This window comes from Girardinichthys multiradiatus, chromosome 23 (assembly GCF_021462225.1).
Source record: "Girardinichthys multiradiatus isolate DD_20200921_A chromosome 23, DD_fGirMul_XY1, whole genome shotgun sequence".
Taxonomy (NCBI): domain Eukaryota; kingdom Metazoa; phylum Chordata; class Actinopteri; order Cyprinodontiformes; family Goodeidae; genus Girardinichthys; species Girardinichthys multiradiatus.
Genome location: NC_061815.1, coordinates 37,275,759 through 37,294,787, shown reverse-complemented (window position 1 = coordinate 37,294,787; position 19,029 = coordinate 37,275,759). Strand labels below are relative to the sequence as shown.

General features: G+C 39.0%; 1 protein-coding gene across 5 annotated transcripts in view; it reads right to left on the bottom strand.

Moving 5' to 3' along the window:
- Positions 1-19,029, bottom strand: part of diaph2 (diaphanous-related formin 2) — a 555,642-nt gene that overhangs the window by 163,946 nt on the left and 372,667 nt on the right. For all 5 annotated transcript variants that reach the window (XM_047353019.1, XM_047353022.1, XM_047353021.1 and 2 more), the window contains one exon: positions 5,898-6,022. In XM_047353019.1, the coding sequence (XP_047208975.1) occupies positions 5,898-6,022 (125 nt within the window). The remainder of the gene's footprint in view (positions 1-5,897; positions 6,023-19,029) is intronic.

Below are 19,029 nucleotides of genomic sequence, written 5' to 3'. Positions count from 1 at the left end.
ATTTACGTCTTACCCTCAATTATGTTTGTGAGATATTGATAATGAACCAAACAATAAGGATCAATAAGATACAAGCAGATGAAATGAGCTTCCTCTGTAGATTAGCTGGGGTTAGCGGTAGAGATAGAGTTGGAAGCTCTATATCCAGTCACTGCGCCTCTGCATCGAAACATGCATTCAACTCAGCTGTCCCCTGCTTTGAGTCCCGGCAACCTGTGCTACATGTCATCCCTTTCTTCACCCCATTTCATGTCTGCCTACTTTCAAGAAAAATAACCAAAATAAAAGCCACTAGTGCCGAAAAACAAATCTTTAAATGGATTGGTACAAACTCTACATTAAAAACCCGACGAGAAACCTTACTACAGTGTTTTTCATTTCCAGATGCACAAAGTCTAATACAAGTAATCCAGCTTAATGGAACCTTTTCCTGTAGACGGATTTTTGTCACTCAGTGTGTGGAGACAATAAAATGCTTGGACTGTGGTATTCAGGGAAATAAAAGGTTAAGCTGAATATCAATACATTGGGTTAAGTCATTAAGTGCAGCACAGTGAGATGTATTAGCCATGTCCAAGCATTCATCAAGCCGCTGCTCAGTCTCTCATAGCACCCCATCGAGCCACCTCACTACATCAATATTCTAGTATGCAGAGTCCCCCTCTACTCTGCTCTCTAACATCCAGCAGCAAACACACATGTCTACATCTGTGTGTGTGAATGTGTGCGTGTGTGTGAAACATTGTGCATGTGAAAGCAATAGCCTCTGCAGTGAAATAACGCTCTCTGGGGGCTTGTGCCTCAACTGTAGAGTCTTTCTGGGCCCCTATTACTTCTGACAGATAGAGATCACTAAACTGCTGAACAAACACTCCATTCAGTAATTTGCATACATTACAGTAATGGAAAGAGAAAAATGTATCAATAAAGCCAAATGGAGTGCTTCTGGCAAGTCTTTTTTTTTTCTTTTTCTTTCTTTTAGTAATTTCTTCTGCTATCATTTCAGGCAAAATTTTTAACTCAAAGGTAAGTAAGTAACTTGACAAATCTCTACATGACTTTATTTATAAAAAACCACACACGCAAAGCACAGTCTAATCTGGACCGTTTCATTCAAATTAAGCAGGAAATATTGCTTTTAAAATACTATTTTATCTCCAAAAAATTATCATTCACACTTAAAAATGACCCATACTTACCTACATGTGTTTTAAATTACTCCTCCATTTAACTGCTTCTCTCTACCTCTAATACACACTCAAACACAGACTGTCTCATTCATCACAGGCCACAGTAGTCAAGACAACAGAGCTTCAGTTAACTTTTCAGGGTTGCTCAAGCATCAAATGCATGAATTTTAGCTTGTGTTGATCTTCCATCTGTTATGCTTCAAAGACCCAACATCCTTTTTTTTTCATCCCTGGATAAAGTTTAAGTAAGCATCTTTAGTTTAACTTTTCTATCTCATGTGTATTGATGGAACTGTCAATCTCAAATAAACAGTCCTGTTCAGAGAGTCATTGTTGCAACAGTCAACGGCGCTTCACTGAAGCTCACTGCAAATGTTGAAAGTCAGAAGTCAAAGTCAGCGTTGTTGTCAGTTTGCTACATATGCCAGACATACAGCCAAATTGAACTGTCGATCCAAATGGACACTAGTGCAACATGCGGTAACAACAACCAACATCTAAAATACTCACCAGAAAGAGCAAGCAACAAGTAGGCAATAAAATAGGCAGAGGTAGCACAATGCAATGAGGTAGATCAATGAAGTGAATGGATTAAGAAAGTGGCTGGCACAGTCACTGGCTTGTTCATATTTGCGGAAATAAAAGCTTCTACAAATAAGAAGTCTGTCGGTCTGGTTTTTGTACATTAGTCTTATTCCATCACTGTGGTTGGGAATACAAGAACAACCCAACTTTTACTCTCTTAGAGGTTCTAAACATGTAGAGAAACTTACCAAGATGTCAAATGTTTTAGCCTGGGGCTTAAGAAAAACACAGACACCTACCTACACACACAGAAGTGTAAATGTAATAGCAAAACTCCCGTTGCCATAAATATCAACAAACATTTTGCAAAATCTAACTGCTTGTCTAATTTCTAATGTCTAGCTCTAATTATAGAAATCTGCCCTGTAAGCCAAAAACTCAAAAATCAGCTTTTTCCAAATCAGTGAGCACACATCACCTAAGCTCCTTCAGGGTGGCATAATGAAAACACTCTTCAGTGTGGAAGCTACTAAGGTAAGAAAACTTTTATTTAGCTATTCAGTATGAGCGAGGCATTTAAAAAAATTAAGTCAGATGATGCACAGGAGTGTTAGAGGACGTTTAGATGTTTGTGGTTCATTCAGGCTGCGAAAGTGCAAGACTTTCAGCAGATAACGGGAAGGCTAAGCAATGTATAGTTCTGTAAAGTTGCTCTGTTTTATTATATTGCGCCTTTAACCTGGTCTGTTTTGAAACATGCTGGATTTGGAAAACGTTGGCAGCCCTTTTGGAAATCTAAGAGATAAGATAACGCTCTACATTCTCTAATATGCAAAAAAACAGCTATTCAATTAAATGTTGTTATGCCTCCTTATATTATAGTTATTGAAGCTACAGTAGAGAGTTCTGAGAAAACTGCGGACTTAGCCTGAAAATTTGAACAAGCCCACCTTACAGGTCCCTCCCCCTTGCTCTCTGTTGTGCTACAGCTCTCCCTCCACAGCAGAGCCTGAAACAACCACGCAGCTTACTCTTTGTAATCGGTCTTCTTTACCTTTTTTGTTTTCTGAGAAGCAGCCACTCGAGCAATTGGCAGCTTTCCTGTATTGTTAGGTTGTTTATCTAGCCTTAGCACATCTGCACCACACTTGCAATCTTGACCTTGACCAATGGTAGCGCTGTCCAGCGAAGGGGTGTGAGCAGAGCATAGACAAGCGTGATTGACACTGCTGAAACATTCCTCCTGGCTGTGATTGGTTGTTTCTGACCTGGAGCTTTGTATTAGTAGGACCACAGGGAGGAGCCAGAGGAGCTTGACTTTTTCACTAATTTTCTGTCTCATATTTTACTGTTAGGACATAGTGAAAGTTTTAACAAATATGTAAAAAAATAAATTTAAAGAAGAGTTACCCACTGCAGCTTTAAAGTAAAAGTGGAATCAACTAAAACAGGTATCAGCAGGTCATAGCTTTTAAAAACATTGGATATCGGGCATTAAGGTCCGACAGGTTTTTTTCAATTTTAAACCTAAAATACCAAGACAGAATTGTAGTGGCCAACATGGCAGACATACAGCAAATACAGTTATTTTTTGGGTTTTTCTAAAAGGAAACAAGGATCAAATACAGGACACTATAACCAGTAAATGCAAAAGCTCTATGTTTAAGATTTTGTCTTTGCTATTCTCTTAACTGCAACTATTAAATGTTTCACATTCAGCAGCTGCGACTGAGCACATTATCAAGTGGTAGACAGAACAAATCACCTGATTTAAAAAGACACATTCACTATTGCATTTTCTCCTACAGTCTTGGCAGTAAAAACAGAACACAATGTTATCTATTTGAAGTACTATAAGAGAAAATACATGGCATGGGCAGCATATCGTTCAAGCAGAGAAAAATTTAAAGGTTAACATTCTGGACATGAAAATTTCAATCTGTTTCATCTCTGTTCTGTTATATTCTCAGTCGGCTGAGCTACCAATAAAGATATATAAAGCCAACACTTGGCTTCAAAGAGATCTCACCAAACCAAGAGGAAATTAGAGGTATTTGTGTCAGTTAAACTTGCTTTCAAATTAACCTGCAATCATGTTTTTTCTCCACTGAAATGGACACAAAACTGCTAAAGATGGCAGATGTAGCCCACTTTAATTAGCTGAAATTATGTCTGAGAGACACGGGAGCGTAATGAGTTTTGGAATCATGCCAACAATTAGAGAGAGACAAAAATGAAAACATTTCTCCGTCTATTGAAATTATTTTTTATGTAGTGATTGAAAGATGACAATGGCATGGAAATAGTATATCCAGTCTGACATTTGTATTCAGTCCTTTTACTGTTATTGAGTGGTAGAAAAGCAAATGTTGAAAGCAAGCTATAGGACGTCACATTCAAAGTTTGCCATAAGCTTTGTAAGAGACACAGCAAGTATGGAAGAAGGTGCTCAGATGAGATGATACCAGAATTTAATTTGTAACAGAAAACTAGCACTGTGCCTCATCCTGAAAACAACATCTCCATGGTAAACATGGTAATGGAAGTATCATGCTGTGAGGATCTTTTTCTCTTGTAGGGACATGGAAGCTGGTTGGAATTAAAGGAAGGATGGATTGTTAAAAAAAAAAACACAGGGTAATGCTGCAAGAGACTGGGTCAGAACTACAACTGAATGGTTTAGATCACAGCATTCACATATGTTAGAATGGCCGATTCAAAGTCCAGACGAAATCAAATTGAGAATCCTAGCAAGACTTAAAAATTGCTGTTTGCAAAAACTCTCATTTTTGACAGAGCGGAAATATTTTACAGAGAAAAATGGGCAAACATTAAACATATTGAAGTTTGTTCTTGCAATGTGACTTCATGTAAAAATGCTCAAGGGCTGTGAATATTTTTTCAGGGCACTCTAAATAAACTCCACAATTATGAAACTAGCATCTCAAAAAGTGTTCCTTTAAAAACAATAAAGAATAATGAAAGGCAGAAACAAAGATATAAGAGACTTTCTAAGCTTTCAACACCAAAAGAGCCAGGTGAGAACGGGTGAAGAAGGGGAACAGGGTTTTTCAGGTCATGGCCAGCTGGCTTCTCACTGCCAACCTCTAGGGAGGAGCTCCAGACAGCGAAAGAGAGCCATACTGCAGTAAATCGACACTTCCCCATTTCCTCTCACTCTAGCCTCCAGTTCTCCAAGGATTCAGGGAATCAATACTGGCATCAGGGGGCAGAGCAGCTTTCCTGTCTGCCAGGTCTGCTCCTGAACGACCAGCAGCCATGTGGAAGTGGAAGTTTATTCATTCATTGTGTTTTCATCACTTGAAACGCTTTTTTGGGATTTGAAGCAGATTGTTTACGTGATCTTAGACCATCACTCTTATACCACTCAATATGTAAATAAATAACGGATTAAAGTAGGCAACTCTCAGGTGATGTCTTAGCACCTAGAGTAAGAGTACACCCACTCACTTTTTCAACTACTCAAGACGTGTTTTTTTCATCTTTTTTTTTAATGATATTAGAAGCCACAAAAAGGATCCTGGAGAGTGTTTTAATGTTTTTATTCCCTCTAATGTAAGGGAACCTAACCTCAGGGTGTTGACACAAGATTTGATTTTGACCATTGATCAAACTTGCAGGTTGAAGACCTTTTTTTCTCAGAGAGGATGCGGAAAGGGACAAGGCTAATTTAATTTTGGGGGGAGCAGAGATGCTTGGGTTAGAGCGAAGCACACCGTTATCGAAACAGGAGCGGTGCCATGAGGAAAGATGGTTCTGTGGAGATGCTTGTGTGGCCAGTCGAGAGATGAAATCAGGGATGGGCGATAAGATGGTGTGAGGGTGAGGGGGCTAGAAGCCCCTATTAGAGGCCCTCAGGGGACAGGCATGAGTGGTAGAGTGCAGTAAAAATAGCCATGGGCACGATTTCACTCTTGGGACACAGGAAGGAATGAAGAGGGAGATCTGACCAACATTTCACAGCAAGGCAGTCGGATCCATTCCCCCACATTCCCCTGAGTGCCACCTATCACACCAAGTGACTTAAACTGCTTGCCACTGCCGGCCAGAACACAAACACACACCTTTACAAGCAACACTGACGATAGCACAAAGAGTTATTTTGTGTGGAGGAAAACGATGTGTGCAAAGGTGTGAGAATCATCAGATTAAAAAGGATATAGACATCTTTTCCACAAACTTATCTTGTGGGTCGTCTGTTTTTGGGAAGTTCTCGATATCGTTCTCGAGCCTCTGAATCTGTCGCTCCATTGTTGTCAGACTGCCCTTTAGGATTTCAGCAGACACTGCAAAAAACATGACAAAAAACAGAAAAGATAACAGATTGTTATCAACATTTGGACTTACTGGAAATAAAAGAAAAAATCCCACCCTAATATAATCAACACAAATCCATGAAAACATCGCATTTTAAGGAAAAACCAGCTCCGACTGAGGCAGACTGTGAGTTGCGACAAACTGACTACAGTAAATTCAATTTGTGTGTGGCCTAGAAAGCCTGCGTCTGTGTTTGTGAGCGGCTGCAGTGTGTAGTTGTGTCTGCTGTGGCTCATTAATCAGTCTGTAATCACTGTTTGCAGAGTAGCTGTGAAATCCACAGCATTCAGATTAGGCCTTTCAAGTAGAAACTTCAAACAGCAAGCAGTGTCTAATGGGATCAGGCGGGACAGGAGCATGGATGCAGTACCATGGTTAGGTTGCAGTTAGGCTAGTTTTATTGATGCACACGGATCCAATATAAATAACTTTAGAGGCTTTTTCAATAAAGTGCGATTCTGGCTAAATTTAGCTTACACAGTAGTGGATTGAAAACTTTTCAATTCATTTCGGTTGTTTTTTTATAGCAATAAAAAGAAACTAAACTCCTAAGTGGATTGATATGTTAGATGAGTAGTTAACTAGAAGCTTGAGCTGGGCACAAGAGTAAATGAATTCACTCAAAAGTTTGGCATGACAAAACCGGTTAAAGCATGATTAAAGGTTCCCAGAGTGCACAGGTTTGTATTTTTCCTTGAAAATATGAGTCATCAGCAGCATTTTTCAGGATAAGCTGTAAAAGTATTTCTAACAATCCAGCTCTTGAGAGGGTTCAGATGCAACAAAAATTCAGCAAAAGTTAGCATCGTTTTTTTCTGGGCTTTTCTTGTGGAAAACTTACAAATATTCCTCATAATGTAAGAGAATACTATCGAAGAAGAGTTAACTACAAAAGTACTCCTCTTGAACTTTTTTACATTTTGTCATATTATAACCACAACCCCCAATGTACTTCATGAGTTAGATGAGCACAGTAATTTAAAACTATGTAGAGGAAAACTGACACAAGGCTTGGGTGTATCAGAGGTTCAAAGGTGGCGATATAGCTGTCTAACCTAAACGGGCTATAAACGTCTCCACGACTTTCTCCCTCACTTGTCTGCTGTGTTTGTTGATCTTCGTGGTGATTTTTATTCTCTAACAAACCTTCGCTGGACAGCTGGATTTATACTGTGATTAAATTACACACGGGTAGATTCAGTTTATTGTTTATGTTGCTTTTTAAGGTAATTCATTGTATTTAATGGCAATTTTGTATTTTATGTATCCTTTTTCTTCTAAAAACACAATCTTCTAAAATACATTCCACACACGCATTTCTACCAGATCCACACACAGTTTGGCTATAATTCAGCGTGAGTGAAGGCTGAGCTCTCTGTCATTATTGGACTCTGCAGCTAGCTGCCTGGGTAGACAGACTAGGAGATTTCCCAGCCCCTCCTCCCCAATTCCCGTAGACTCCACTCCTGGGAATGACACAGAGCAAAACACAGTATCACATAGTGTGTTTCTCCACTGATAGGGCCTCTGAGATCCATGTGCTTTGCCACTGTGATCTTAGCTTCACTAATGGTGAAAAGGGGAAAGCGAACGAGCAAGAGAGGTGGGCTGATGATGCAAGAAAAGAGACTATTACACATTCACATGGAGCTGCTGGGAGGTCTTTGTCAGGCACTGTGCCGTATGATAGTAGTATTATAGTAGCTTGAAGCTTGACTGATAGTACTGAGTAATGGTTTGGCTGAAACACTGATTATAGCAACAACTGTAGCCAAGAAATAGTGGCTGAAGCAAAGTGCGATGGTGTTTCAGGGGAGCTGTTAACAGGATCAGAGCACAGCCATGGGACTTCCCAACAGCCTATTGTTTACATGGAAGCTGGTCACCGTAGAGACACACTGACACAAATATAGAAATTGAACTGCTTACCCCGAACAAATCTATTTTTATTCACCACATTGTATATGTTCATAGGCTTGTTAATGCTTTTTAGAACTATGTGCAGCATGTAGTATCAGTTCATTGTTGAGATAATCACTTGTTTACAAAATCTAGCACCAATCCCTTCAGGATATAATTAGTAAATCTAATAATAGGCTAATTTCCAAGGAAAAAATAAATATGGCAAAACGAGAGTCTCCTGAATGCTTCTGAGGTGGATCAGAAGAAAAACAGAGGACAAGAGGGGTTGGACAGTCTAGTAATGGCTGTGAGGAAGAGCCGCATGGGCCTTTTAACAGACATACTTTACAGAAATAACCGCGAGGCTGCGTGATGTATGGGGGACAAGAAGGAGAGCAGGGAAGACAAAAGGCAATTTCAAAGACAAGATTCTAACTTAACATATTTATTGATATGAGGTCTATAACACTAGCTGTTGGCACATTCTTCGTTCCTAAAGGAAGAGAGGGGAGGAAGAAAACGAGATAAAGACAGAACATATTATGTTTGCCTTATACCACTCAAAGTGTCAGAGAAACACACTGTGTAGCTCACAATACCAAATCAAGCACCATAATGTGAACATGTCAACTTTCTGCTCGGTAATTTGTAAAAGGGGCAATTTTCTTTTGGATTTATAGACAAATTCCAGTTTGTCAAGCAGAGTGGTCTTTTAATGATGCCTTAGGTTACAAAGAAAAATTATGACTTTGATTCCAAGTCAAAAGCTTCATAAATTTGAAAGTGAAGGGCTTTCATAAGTGCATCGATAACCTTGGTGAAGTGAAAGTATAAGATAGGTTTGGGTCGGTATTTGTATAAAACTATATCAACATTTCTAAAAGTTACTACTTTAAGACTTTCATATTATCCATACCGTTTTAAGACCTCCTATGGCATAGGGCTGCCCCTCCCTCACCTGGTGCTGTGTGCAGCCACAGCTTTTACTCATTTATAAGAAAGGCAAAAAAAATTGTCTGTGTGCAAATATTTCCAGACACCAACAACACAAACGGCCATGGCCATCGAAGGAGTACTTGCACACAGTGCCTTTCATACAAAAACAGCCAGTAATTGGTGACAATGAAAGTTACGATTATCGAGCAACTGACTGACTGAATGCTCTTCCTTGGTAAGAAGCCTGATTAATTTACCAGCTCGTATCAACTTGCTACTGTATAATGTTAACTAAATGTAACTGTTAATTATTCTATATTCGGCATTATCAAGATCAAAACAACATATACACATTATTATACCTGCAATGCTTGCATCATGTTTGCAGAAGCAGGAAAAAATGATTGCTTTTCTGTCTTAAATAATTATTCTGTCTTAAATGAATTAAACCATGTTACAGAATATCTGTAAATAGGATGAAGATTGTCATACCATGACAATTCCTTCCTAAAATAAATGTACATCTTTTGAGTCATCTTCCAATTGATTTGTTTTATATGTGTGAAAAATCATGAATTTGAACGCAAAAAACTGAACTAGCAATTCCCTTCAGCACTTTTATGGTATCATTGGTCCTAGTGGAGTTGTTGCACATGAACTCTTTAAAGGACAGCTGTGTTGCACTCCAACTACACAGTGGGTGCCGGAGCTTATAGCAGCCACTAAAGACAGTGTTTGTGATTCCACCAGATGTACAACAGCAGGTTTCAGAGGTGCACTAAAAAACACGACTGGTATATTTTTTTTGAAAGCTGTGTCAACCTCATGATGTAGGAAGAAATGGGGCGGGGGCTGGAAAAAAACTTTGTCGCAGATGAAATGTTGCAGATCTGTGCCCCGGTGAAACCCCGGCGTCTACCCAGCAGGATGTCTTCCCCTCAACCCTCTGATGGAGCAAATGAAATGAAGGAGCAACCTGGGAGAGTTTTTGGACAACACGAGGTACATAATATGTCTGCTGTAGCATCTGTGCATCAAATCACTTAAAATTGTTAAAACAAATGGTATAAAGACAAAAAACAACTCCTTTTATTTTGCAGTAATACTCTATTTTAGTTCTGCTTTTAGTGATGACATCTAAAAGTGAATTGGCGATGTAGAAGAAGGCAGATTACTGCGCAGCAGAGGTGGAAAACATACAGATGAACAAAAACCCGAGCTCCCCTTTCAGTAGGAATCTAAGCCTCTCAAGTTGCAGCAACGAAAGTGATATTGTTGGTGTGGCACAGCAGTCACATTGTTCTTTCTGATTATCTTGGATCATGCGATGTTACAAACAGCAGGCAGGAGAAAGTGCCAAATTAGAGAATTTAATGGACAGCATAAACAAAGAATTGGGGGGAGTGCTGGTGGCCCAGTCTAATCTATAAACATTATGGTTCAGTGTTCAGATTACACACTATCATCTTCTTGCTTTATGGAGGTATAAATAAGTAAATACTTGGAGTTATTAATAAAATTCTAAATATTTATAACATATGTAATGTTGAATTATTTATCATTACACAAATATTTAAGAAACAGCTATTGCATCATACTGGAAAATAAACAATTAGCATAAACTAAGCTGCAATTACTATGAATGTTTAAATAAGTGTGTGCATGTAACAGTAAATCTCTTTTTTTTATGCTCCCTTGTCTTCTTTAATTTATCATTAAGCGTAAAGCTTTGAATTAGCAGAAATATTATCAGGAGAGATTTTTATGTCTGATTAGATGCAATAATCCCCCATCCATCCAACATCAACCCCAAAGTGGTGTTTTCTGTAATTCATATGCTTTGATGGAAAGTCATAAATAATAAAAGAAAACTTGAAATTATATCTGTTACTGTCAAATGCTTTTACATGATTGTGTATAACATACTACTTAAAACACATGCAAATAGGGCGGTGCGTAGAGGCAGAGTGGCAGCCCCATGTAAGGAGGTTATAATCCTCGACGAGGCAGACAATTCCCGACCTCGGGAACTTTGCTGTACATCTTTCCAACCGACTCTGTCAATTTTTTGTCTGGTTACTGTCAATAAAGACTCCCATAAGCACACAAAATCTAAAAAACATAGACCAGAAAGCCCCATTAAAAATATCAGCAATCCCTGTCTTAATATCACGTTAACACAGTTGTCATAGTTTCAGTTTAACTCATAGTAGCACTTCTATGATTTATCTTTTCCAAACCATCACTGACATCTACGGAGCCTTGCAAAATAATTGATACCTCAGAAACTTTGTCAAATATTCCCATGTCAAAACCAAGAACTTCAATGTATTTTATCGGGATTTTATATGATAACACCAATAAAAATTAGACCACTATGAAGTTTTTTTGTTTTTGTGATTCAAATTTGAAAAGTGTGGCATGCATATGTGTGAAGCCCCATTTATCCTAATACCCTAAAACAACCCAGAGCATCCAGTTGTCTTTAACATTCACCAAATATTTAAATAGTCCAGCTTTGTGTAATTTAATCTCAGTGGAAATAAAACTGATCTGTGAAGGCCTCATTAACTTGTAGTAGAACATTTATACATCCAGAGCTAATATGGATTTTAACGTGTTAGAATGACCTAGACATAAATATAACTGAGAAAATGTGGCTTTACTTTAAAATTGCTGTACATAGATCCTCTCCAATCTGATAGAGCTGCTGCTATTTTGCAAAGAAGATTGGAATATTTTCAGTAATTGCAGAAAAAAAAGAGGGGCTGAAAATGATGATCACTTTCCTGTCATTGTATTTATTCACTACTTTACCTCATTCTACCCTATAACACCAAATAAATTTGAGTTTGTGGTTGCATCGTGACCAAAAGCAAAAACATTGTGTAGATATTAATACTTCTGCAAGGCACAACATACAAGCCCTGTAAAAATAAATAATTTGAGTACTAACTTGATGAGAATAAAACATGACATTTTATAAGATGTGAATGGATATACAGGTAAGGCTGTGAAAGAAAGCAAAAAAAGGGAGAGTAAAAAAAAAACCTTCCTGTACCTCATCCTCTAGAGGACTTGTTTACAATGGGGGTCATGTCTGTGAGACTTTATTGCTTTTGGCAGCCATCAGAGCTACAGCCCAGTGCCTGATCTCTAGAGGAATTACAAATCGAGTCAATTACAATATATTTTGATGCATGGGAAAGTTTAGACATTGACCTGGGGTGATGACAATTCCCCGGAAAGTGCTGAGGAAATCAGTCAGGATGATGTGCTGGTGCCCAATGCAAGTCTCTGCCCTCTGCAATAAAAAAGGAGTGAGGGACCCACAGAGGTGCAATGGTTTACTTCCCCTCTCCTGACAGCCAGCAACCAGCAACCTGTTGTACTCTTGGGCATAGTCATTTCTCTTTGTTAACACTTCAGGTGGTATTGCTATGATATGTTTACATCAAGCATGTAACAACAACATATCATTATAAACAATGTATGCACTCCCAAAATATTTGGTATCTGCTTCCCACTTCAAAAAGGTGAAGTGGAAAGAAAAAGACTCATGATTTTTTGAAGGTTTTTAGAAATAATCTGGTATGCATTTGTATTCATTCTGCCACCAGTCAAAACTGTTGGTATAAATCTCTAAAAACTCAGTATGTCCAGAGATTGAATACTCTCAGTCTCTAACAGGTTTTCTTTCAGGACTGACCAGTATTCAGCTTTGACCAGCTTCCCCGTCCCTGCTGAGGAACAACACCCCCACAGCATGATGCTGCCACCTCTGTGTGGCTTTGCAGACATGACGCGTTCAGGGTACATTTGATTTATTCTAAATAGATGCATCTTGGTTTAGCATCAGGTGATTTTAATTGATTAAAGGTGTCACTTGTTGATGTATTCAGACCTCATCGGACCAGAACACCTACCTTCACAGGTTTGCTATGTGCCCCAGATGGCTTTGTGACAAACTGCATGCAGAAAATGGATATTTTTTAGTTTAAAGTCGCTTGCTTCTTGCCTCTCTTTAAAACAGCCCAGATTTATGAGTAATAGTTGCTCAGGAGACAGATTTCTCCTCTGAGCTGTGGGTCTCTGTAGGTTCTTCAGAGTTACCATGGGCCCTCTTGGCTGCTTCTCATTACTGCTCTCCGTGCCCAGCCTTTTAGATCAGGTGGATCACCATGGATTTTATTTAGGGGTATCCGACTAATGTGGGTTGAACCCAAATGTACACACCACTTTTCAAGTTTTTACTTTTAAAATATAGAAAATCATGTTTCATTTCCATCCACTTCACAGTTATGTTACTCTGTGTCAATCTGGTACACAAAATTCAATTACAACACACTGAAGCTTGTGTTTGTACTGTGACAAATAACAAAGTAAATATAAATATGAATGAGTGCTTTTGAGAGGTATTGTGTACAGGGATGGGTGGTCACAATCTGAGAAGTCACCCATCGTTCATCTTGATTTATGTGTTGGTCTGCTTGTCAAAACCATTCAAAGCTTATTTGTCAAGAACATATTGAGCCTGAATGATTTTAGGTAAATTAATAACAGCTTTGTTCTCTTAAGAACAAACTCATTGCACCTTGCTAATAAGTTTAACTTAAATATACATTATCTTAGGCCACTCCCTAGATCCATAAAACCCACTTCTTTCCCTTTCTGATGCAGAAAAACTTATCCATGCCTTTGTTTCCTCCAGACTGAATTACTGCAATGGACTTTTTACGGGCATCTCCTCCAAAAATATTCAAAAATTACAGTATATTCAGAACAATGCCAAAAGAGTCCTCATGCAAGTATGCAAGTACAAGCATATCACACCCATCCTTTACTTCCTCCACTGGCTCCCAGTCTCATTTCGCATCCAATATGAAATTCTTCTGCTCACCCATAGATGCATCAACAGCCATGGTCCATCTCATCTACAGGAACTCATTCCACTGCAAACCTCCACCCGCACCCTCAGGTCATCCAACGGCCTCCAGGTCCCCTCTACCAGGATCAGAACCATGGGGGACAGAGCCTTTTGCTCTGCTGCACCCCGGCTCTGAAATGGCCTCCCTCCAGTGCTGAGGGGGGTGCAGAGTCTGGATTCTTTTAAAGTTGGACTTAAGACATTCCTGTTTAGGAAAGCTTTTAACTGCTAAATACTTATTGCACTCTAGTGTTGTTTTGTTCTTGTGTTTTAATTGTAGCACTCTGAGATTATTTGGAAAGAAAAGTGTATTATTAAAATGTAAAATGTTAATGTAAAATATTTTAAACCAAAACTTAAGGGAGATGGCTGGATATTAAAATTAAATGATGTCTGCATTCAGAGGAACAAGGAGATTATTGAGGCAGATTAAAATATTGTGGCGCGTGGCGTAGTGGGAGAGCTAACGAGCAATATATAGAGGCTTCCGTCCTCAACGGAGCCATCCCAGGTTTGAGACCCGACCCCGGTGACCTGTGCTAGAAGTCCTTCTCCTCTCTCCATCACACTTCCTGTCTGGCTACATAAAAAAAAAATACAAAAGGCCACTAGTGCTGCAAAAATAAATCTAAAAAAAAAAAAAACTTGTTTGAGCGCAGCAGACCAGAACTCAGTGTGTCGGGTGTGGCAGTCATAATAGACTTTGGTGGTAAACTCCAGCCACTTACTTCACTCACAGCTTCAAAGTGTTTGCTTATCACATACAGCAGAGACAGTTTCATCTCACACCTTTATGTTTCACTTAGCATTTCTACACCCAACAAGTCCAAACCCTTGCATGGCTTATCGACTGTTCTGACATCTGCAAAGTACCTGGTAGAAAAAAAAACACTTTCGCACCGCCATATTCTTTGATTAGGTCTCGGTGTGCTTGAGCTGAAGGAGACTATGAAAATTGCCTCACGATTTATCATTGAACAAATCCAGCTCGGATCTACCATATTTTAACAGTTTAAGTATGACAGAACTTCAATTAATATGCAGTGCAAGCACGCAGCAGCAATTACCCGGGTGTAAGCCCATGGGTGCTCACACAAAGATGAACGCCCACAATAAGATATCTAAAGTATCACACAAAGACATTCTTCCTCATTGTAAGACATGCTCAATTTAATCTGGCACACATGAGATTTCCATGTAAAGTATGCATACAAGCTTTAACGTTCTTAAAGGTTTCCATCTTAACATCTTTCATTTCATTGCCATGATAATCTATAACAACACAGAACTAATGATTAGTATATGTACATACCATGTGAGAAGGTCTAATGTGTTTTGCACTTTGCAAGATGGATTTCTTTTGTATAAAGGCAAAGAAAAAAAGTTTGACATGGAAAACAAAACAAGGAAAAGCATTTGCAGAATTTTTCTAATTATGCATTATGCAATATGAATGATGCAAGATAAAATACAGTTTGAAGGACAATAAGATCCCATCCCATACATTTACTTGATAAAAATATGATTCAGCGAAAAATATCATGCTCTATTATCAGTATCAGCTTTATTGCCAAGTTCGTACATACAAACAAGGAATTTGACTCCGGTACATTTTGCTCTTTGGTTTTGTTTTTGTATTACAGAGTATACATATTTACAATGTACAGTATAAACATATTTAATAAAAAGGTGCATTTGCAACATCTGTATGCTGTTGTTCTGTACTCTATTGAATGTTCATCAGAGAAACAGCCTGAGGGAAGAAACTGTCTCTGTGGCGGCTGGTTTTAGTGAACAGTGCTCTGTAGCGGCGGCCTGAAGGTAAAGCTCTGAACAGTTTATGTGCAGGGTGTGTGGGGTCGGCAGAGATATTAGAAGCTCTTTTCTTGACCCTAGACCTGTACAGGTCCTTCTCAAAAAATTAGCATATTGTGATGAAGTTCATTATTTTCTATAATGTAATGATGAAAATTGAATATTCATATATTTTAGATTCATTGCACACTAACTGAAATATTTCAGGTCTTTTATTGTCTTAATATGGATGATTTTGGCATACAGCTCATGAAAACCCAAAATTCCTATCTCACAAAATTAGCATATTTCATCCGACCAATAAAAGAAAAGTGTTTTTAATATAAAAAAACGTCAACCTTCAAATAATCATGTACAGTTATGCACTCAATACTTGGTCGGGAATCCTTTTGCAGAAATGACTAATGCGCTTGCATAGGCAATCAGCCTGTGGCCCTGCTGAGGTCTTATGGAGGCCCAGGATGCTTCGATAGCGGCCTTTAGCTCATCCAGAGTGTTGGGTCTTGAGTCTCTCAACGTTCTCTTCACAATATCCCACAGATTCTCTATGGGGTTCAGGTCAGGAGAGTTGGCAGGCCAATTGAGCACAGTGATACCATGGTCAGTAAACCATTTACCAGTGGTTTTGGCACTGTGAGCAGGTGCCAGGTCGTGCTGAAAAATGAAATCTTCATCTCCATAAAGCTTTTCAGCAGATGGAAGCATGAAGTGCTCCAAAATCTCCTGATAGCTAGCTGCATTGACCCTGCCCTTGATAAAACACAGTGGACCAACACCAGCAGCTGACACGGCACCCCAGACCATCACTGACTGTGGGTACTTGACACTGGACCTCTGGCATTTTGGCATTTCCTTCTCCCCAGTCTTCCTCCAGACTCTGGCACCTTGATTTCCAAATGATATGCAGAATTTGCTTTAATCTGAAAAAAGTACTTTGGACCACTGAGCAACAGTCCAGTGCTGCTTCTCTGTAGCCCAGGTCTGGGGAATGCGGCACCTGTAGCCCATTTCCTGCACACGCCTGTGCACGGTGGCTCTGGATGTTTCTACTCCAGACTCAGTCCACTGCTTCTGCAGGTCCCCCAAGGTCTGGAATTGGCCCTTCTCCACAATCTTCCTCAGGGTCCGGTCACCTCTTCTCGTTGTGCAGCGTTTTCTGTCACACTTTTTCCTTCCCACAGACTTCCCACTGAGGTGCCTTGATACAGCACTCTGGGAACAGCCTATTCGTTCAGAAATGTCTTTCTGTGTCTTACCCTCTTGCTTGAGGGTGTCAATAGTGGCCTTCTGGACAGCAGTCAGGTCGGCAGTCTTACCCATGATTGGGGTTTTGAGTGATGAACCAGGCCGGGAGTTTTAAAGGCCTCAGGAATGTTTTGCAGGTGTTTAGAGTTAACTCGTTGATTCAGATGATTAGGTTCATAGCTCGTTTAGAGACCCATTTAATGATATGCTAATTTTGTGAGATAGGAATTTTGGGTTTTCATGAGCTGTATGCCAAAATCATCCGTATTAAGACAATAAAAGACCTGAAATATTTCCGTTAGTGTGCAATGAATCTAAAATATATGAATGTTAAATTTTCATCATGACATTATGGAAAATAATTAACTTTATCACAATATGCTAATTTTTTGAGAAGGACCTGTATAAGTCCTGGATGGTGGGAAGGTCAGACCTGATTATTCGTTGCAGTCTGGACCTGTCCTGTTTTGTGAATGAGACAAACCACACTGAGATGGATGAAGATAGGACAGATTGAATGATGGCAGTGTAGAAGATGACCAGCAGCTCCTGTGGAAGGTTGAACTTCTTGAGTTGCCTCAGGAAGTACAGTCTCTGCAGGGCCTTCTATTGAACAGTGTCTATGTGTGAAGACCATCTCAGATCCTCAGAGATGGTGGTTCCTAAGAACCTGAAGTGCTCTACACACATAGTGGCACCTCTAGTAAATATACATATAAATGTATCCTTTAATATGCAGTGGCATAATTTCACACTGAAAATTGTAGAAATATCCAACCATTAAGTTGAGGACATTTGCGTCAATGTGAATTTCTTTTTATAACACATTAAAACAACAAACGTTGACCAAAGTGCTTTACAATTCAGTCAAGCCAAACAGTTAAACAGTACAAACAATAAAATAAAAGAGGCAACAAACAAACAAAAAAAACAAAAAAAACAAATACAACCTAAAACTATCGGATCTATCTAGGCTTCATATTCTGCTTTATTCAAACACCAAAGAGAAAAGATGGGTTTTCAGCATAAATTTAAAAGATGTCCGGATATGACAGGGTAAACTATCCCAACGGCTTGGGGCAGCCACTGCAAAGGTCTGATCACCTTTCTGTTTCAATTAGGATCAAGGATCATGTAAAAAAAGCAGGTTGGATGACCAGAGGACTGTCATCGGAGTGTAGATGCTGAGAAAATCACATACATATGATAGGGCCAGAACCTTCTAATATGGAACGGGAGCCAGGTGAGAGGAGGATTGGAGATGCGTGTTCATGTTGTTTAGCCTGATAAATGACAAGCTGCTGTGTTCCAGACAATTTGTAGGCAATGTAGAGATGACTGATATAAGCCGAAACACAAGGCATTACAAGTGTCCAAACAACACCATTTCCTGCTAAAAGATCCTGATTTTAGTTTTCATGGCAGAGGTCATCAGATTGATTTAAAAACTCTTCCGCCATTTCAAACAGTCCATGATACCTTATACTATGACAAGGTACAGTGGGCCTTACGGAGGGTCACACATCCTCCACCATACTTAGCAGTGAGCATGAGGGGCTTTCCTACATATCCTGGCTCATTTTTTGCCCATCTTAGCATCATGTTTTATAAACCAGGGTGACGGTAGGTCTTGAACTACTAAAAAAAATTCCAAAGAAACAGAAAGGCTTCAGCTATATTTATTTTTGTAGAAATTGTTTGGGATGTCGGTAAGTGTTGCAGGAGATTTGGTAAAACATCTATTTCAGAGTGTGATTATACTACTGCAATAAAATGTCAATTTATTTGAAGGCTTTTTTGTAAATCCCTATCAAGGCTTCCAAGGAGAGAGTTGAATATTGAACAACATGTTATTTAAATTTGTTGTCTTTAAATTAGAGCAACATTGCTTGTTGCATAAGATGCATAAACTCAGCAAACCACAACAAACCCCATTATTCAATTAAAATCTTCTGATTCTAAACAACACTGTATTTGTTTGAAAAAAAAAAACAACAAACAGATTATTATGAATGTACTATTTACCATTTTTCGGGCATATCAGTTAATATTTAAAAATTCTGCTTTAAGGTTAACACCATGAATTAATCCAAGTTTAAAGACCTGCAAAACAACTGTAAGTGAAGACAACATGATTGTATTTATATAGAA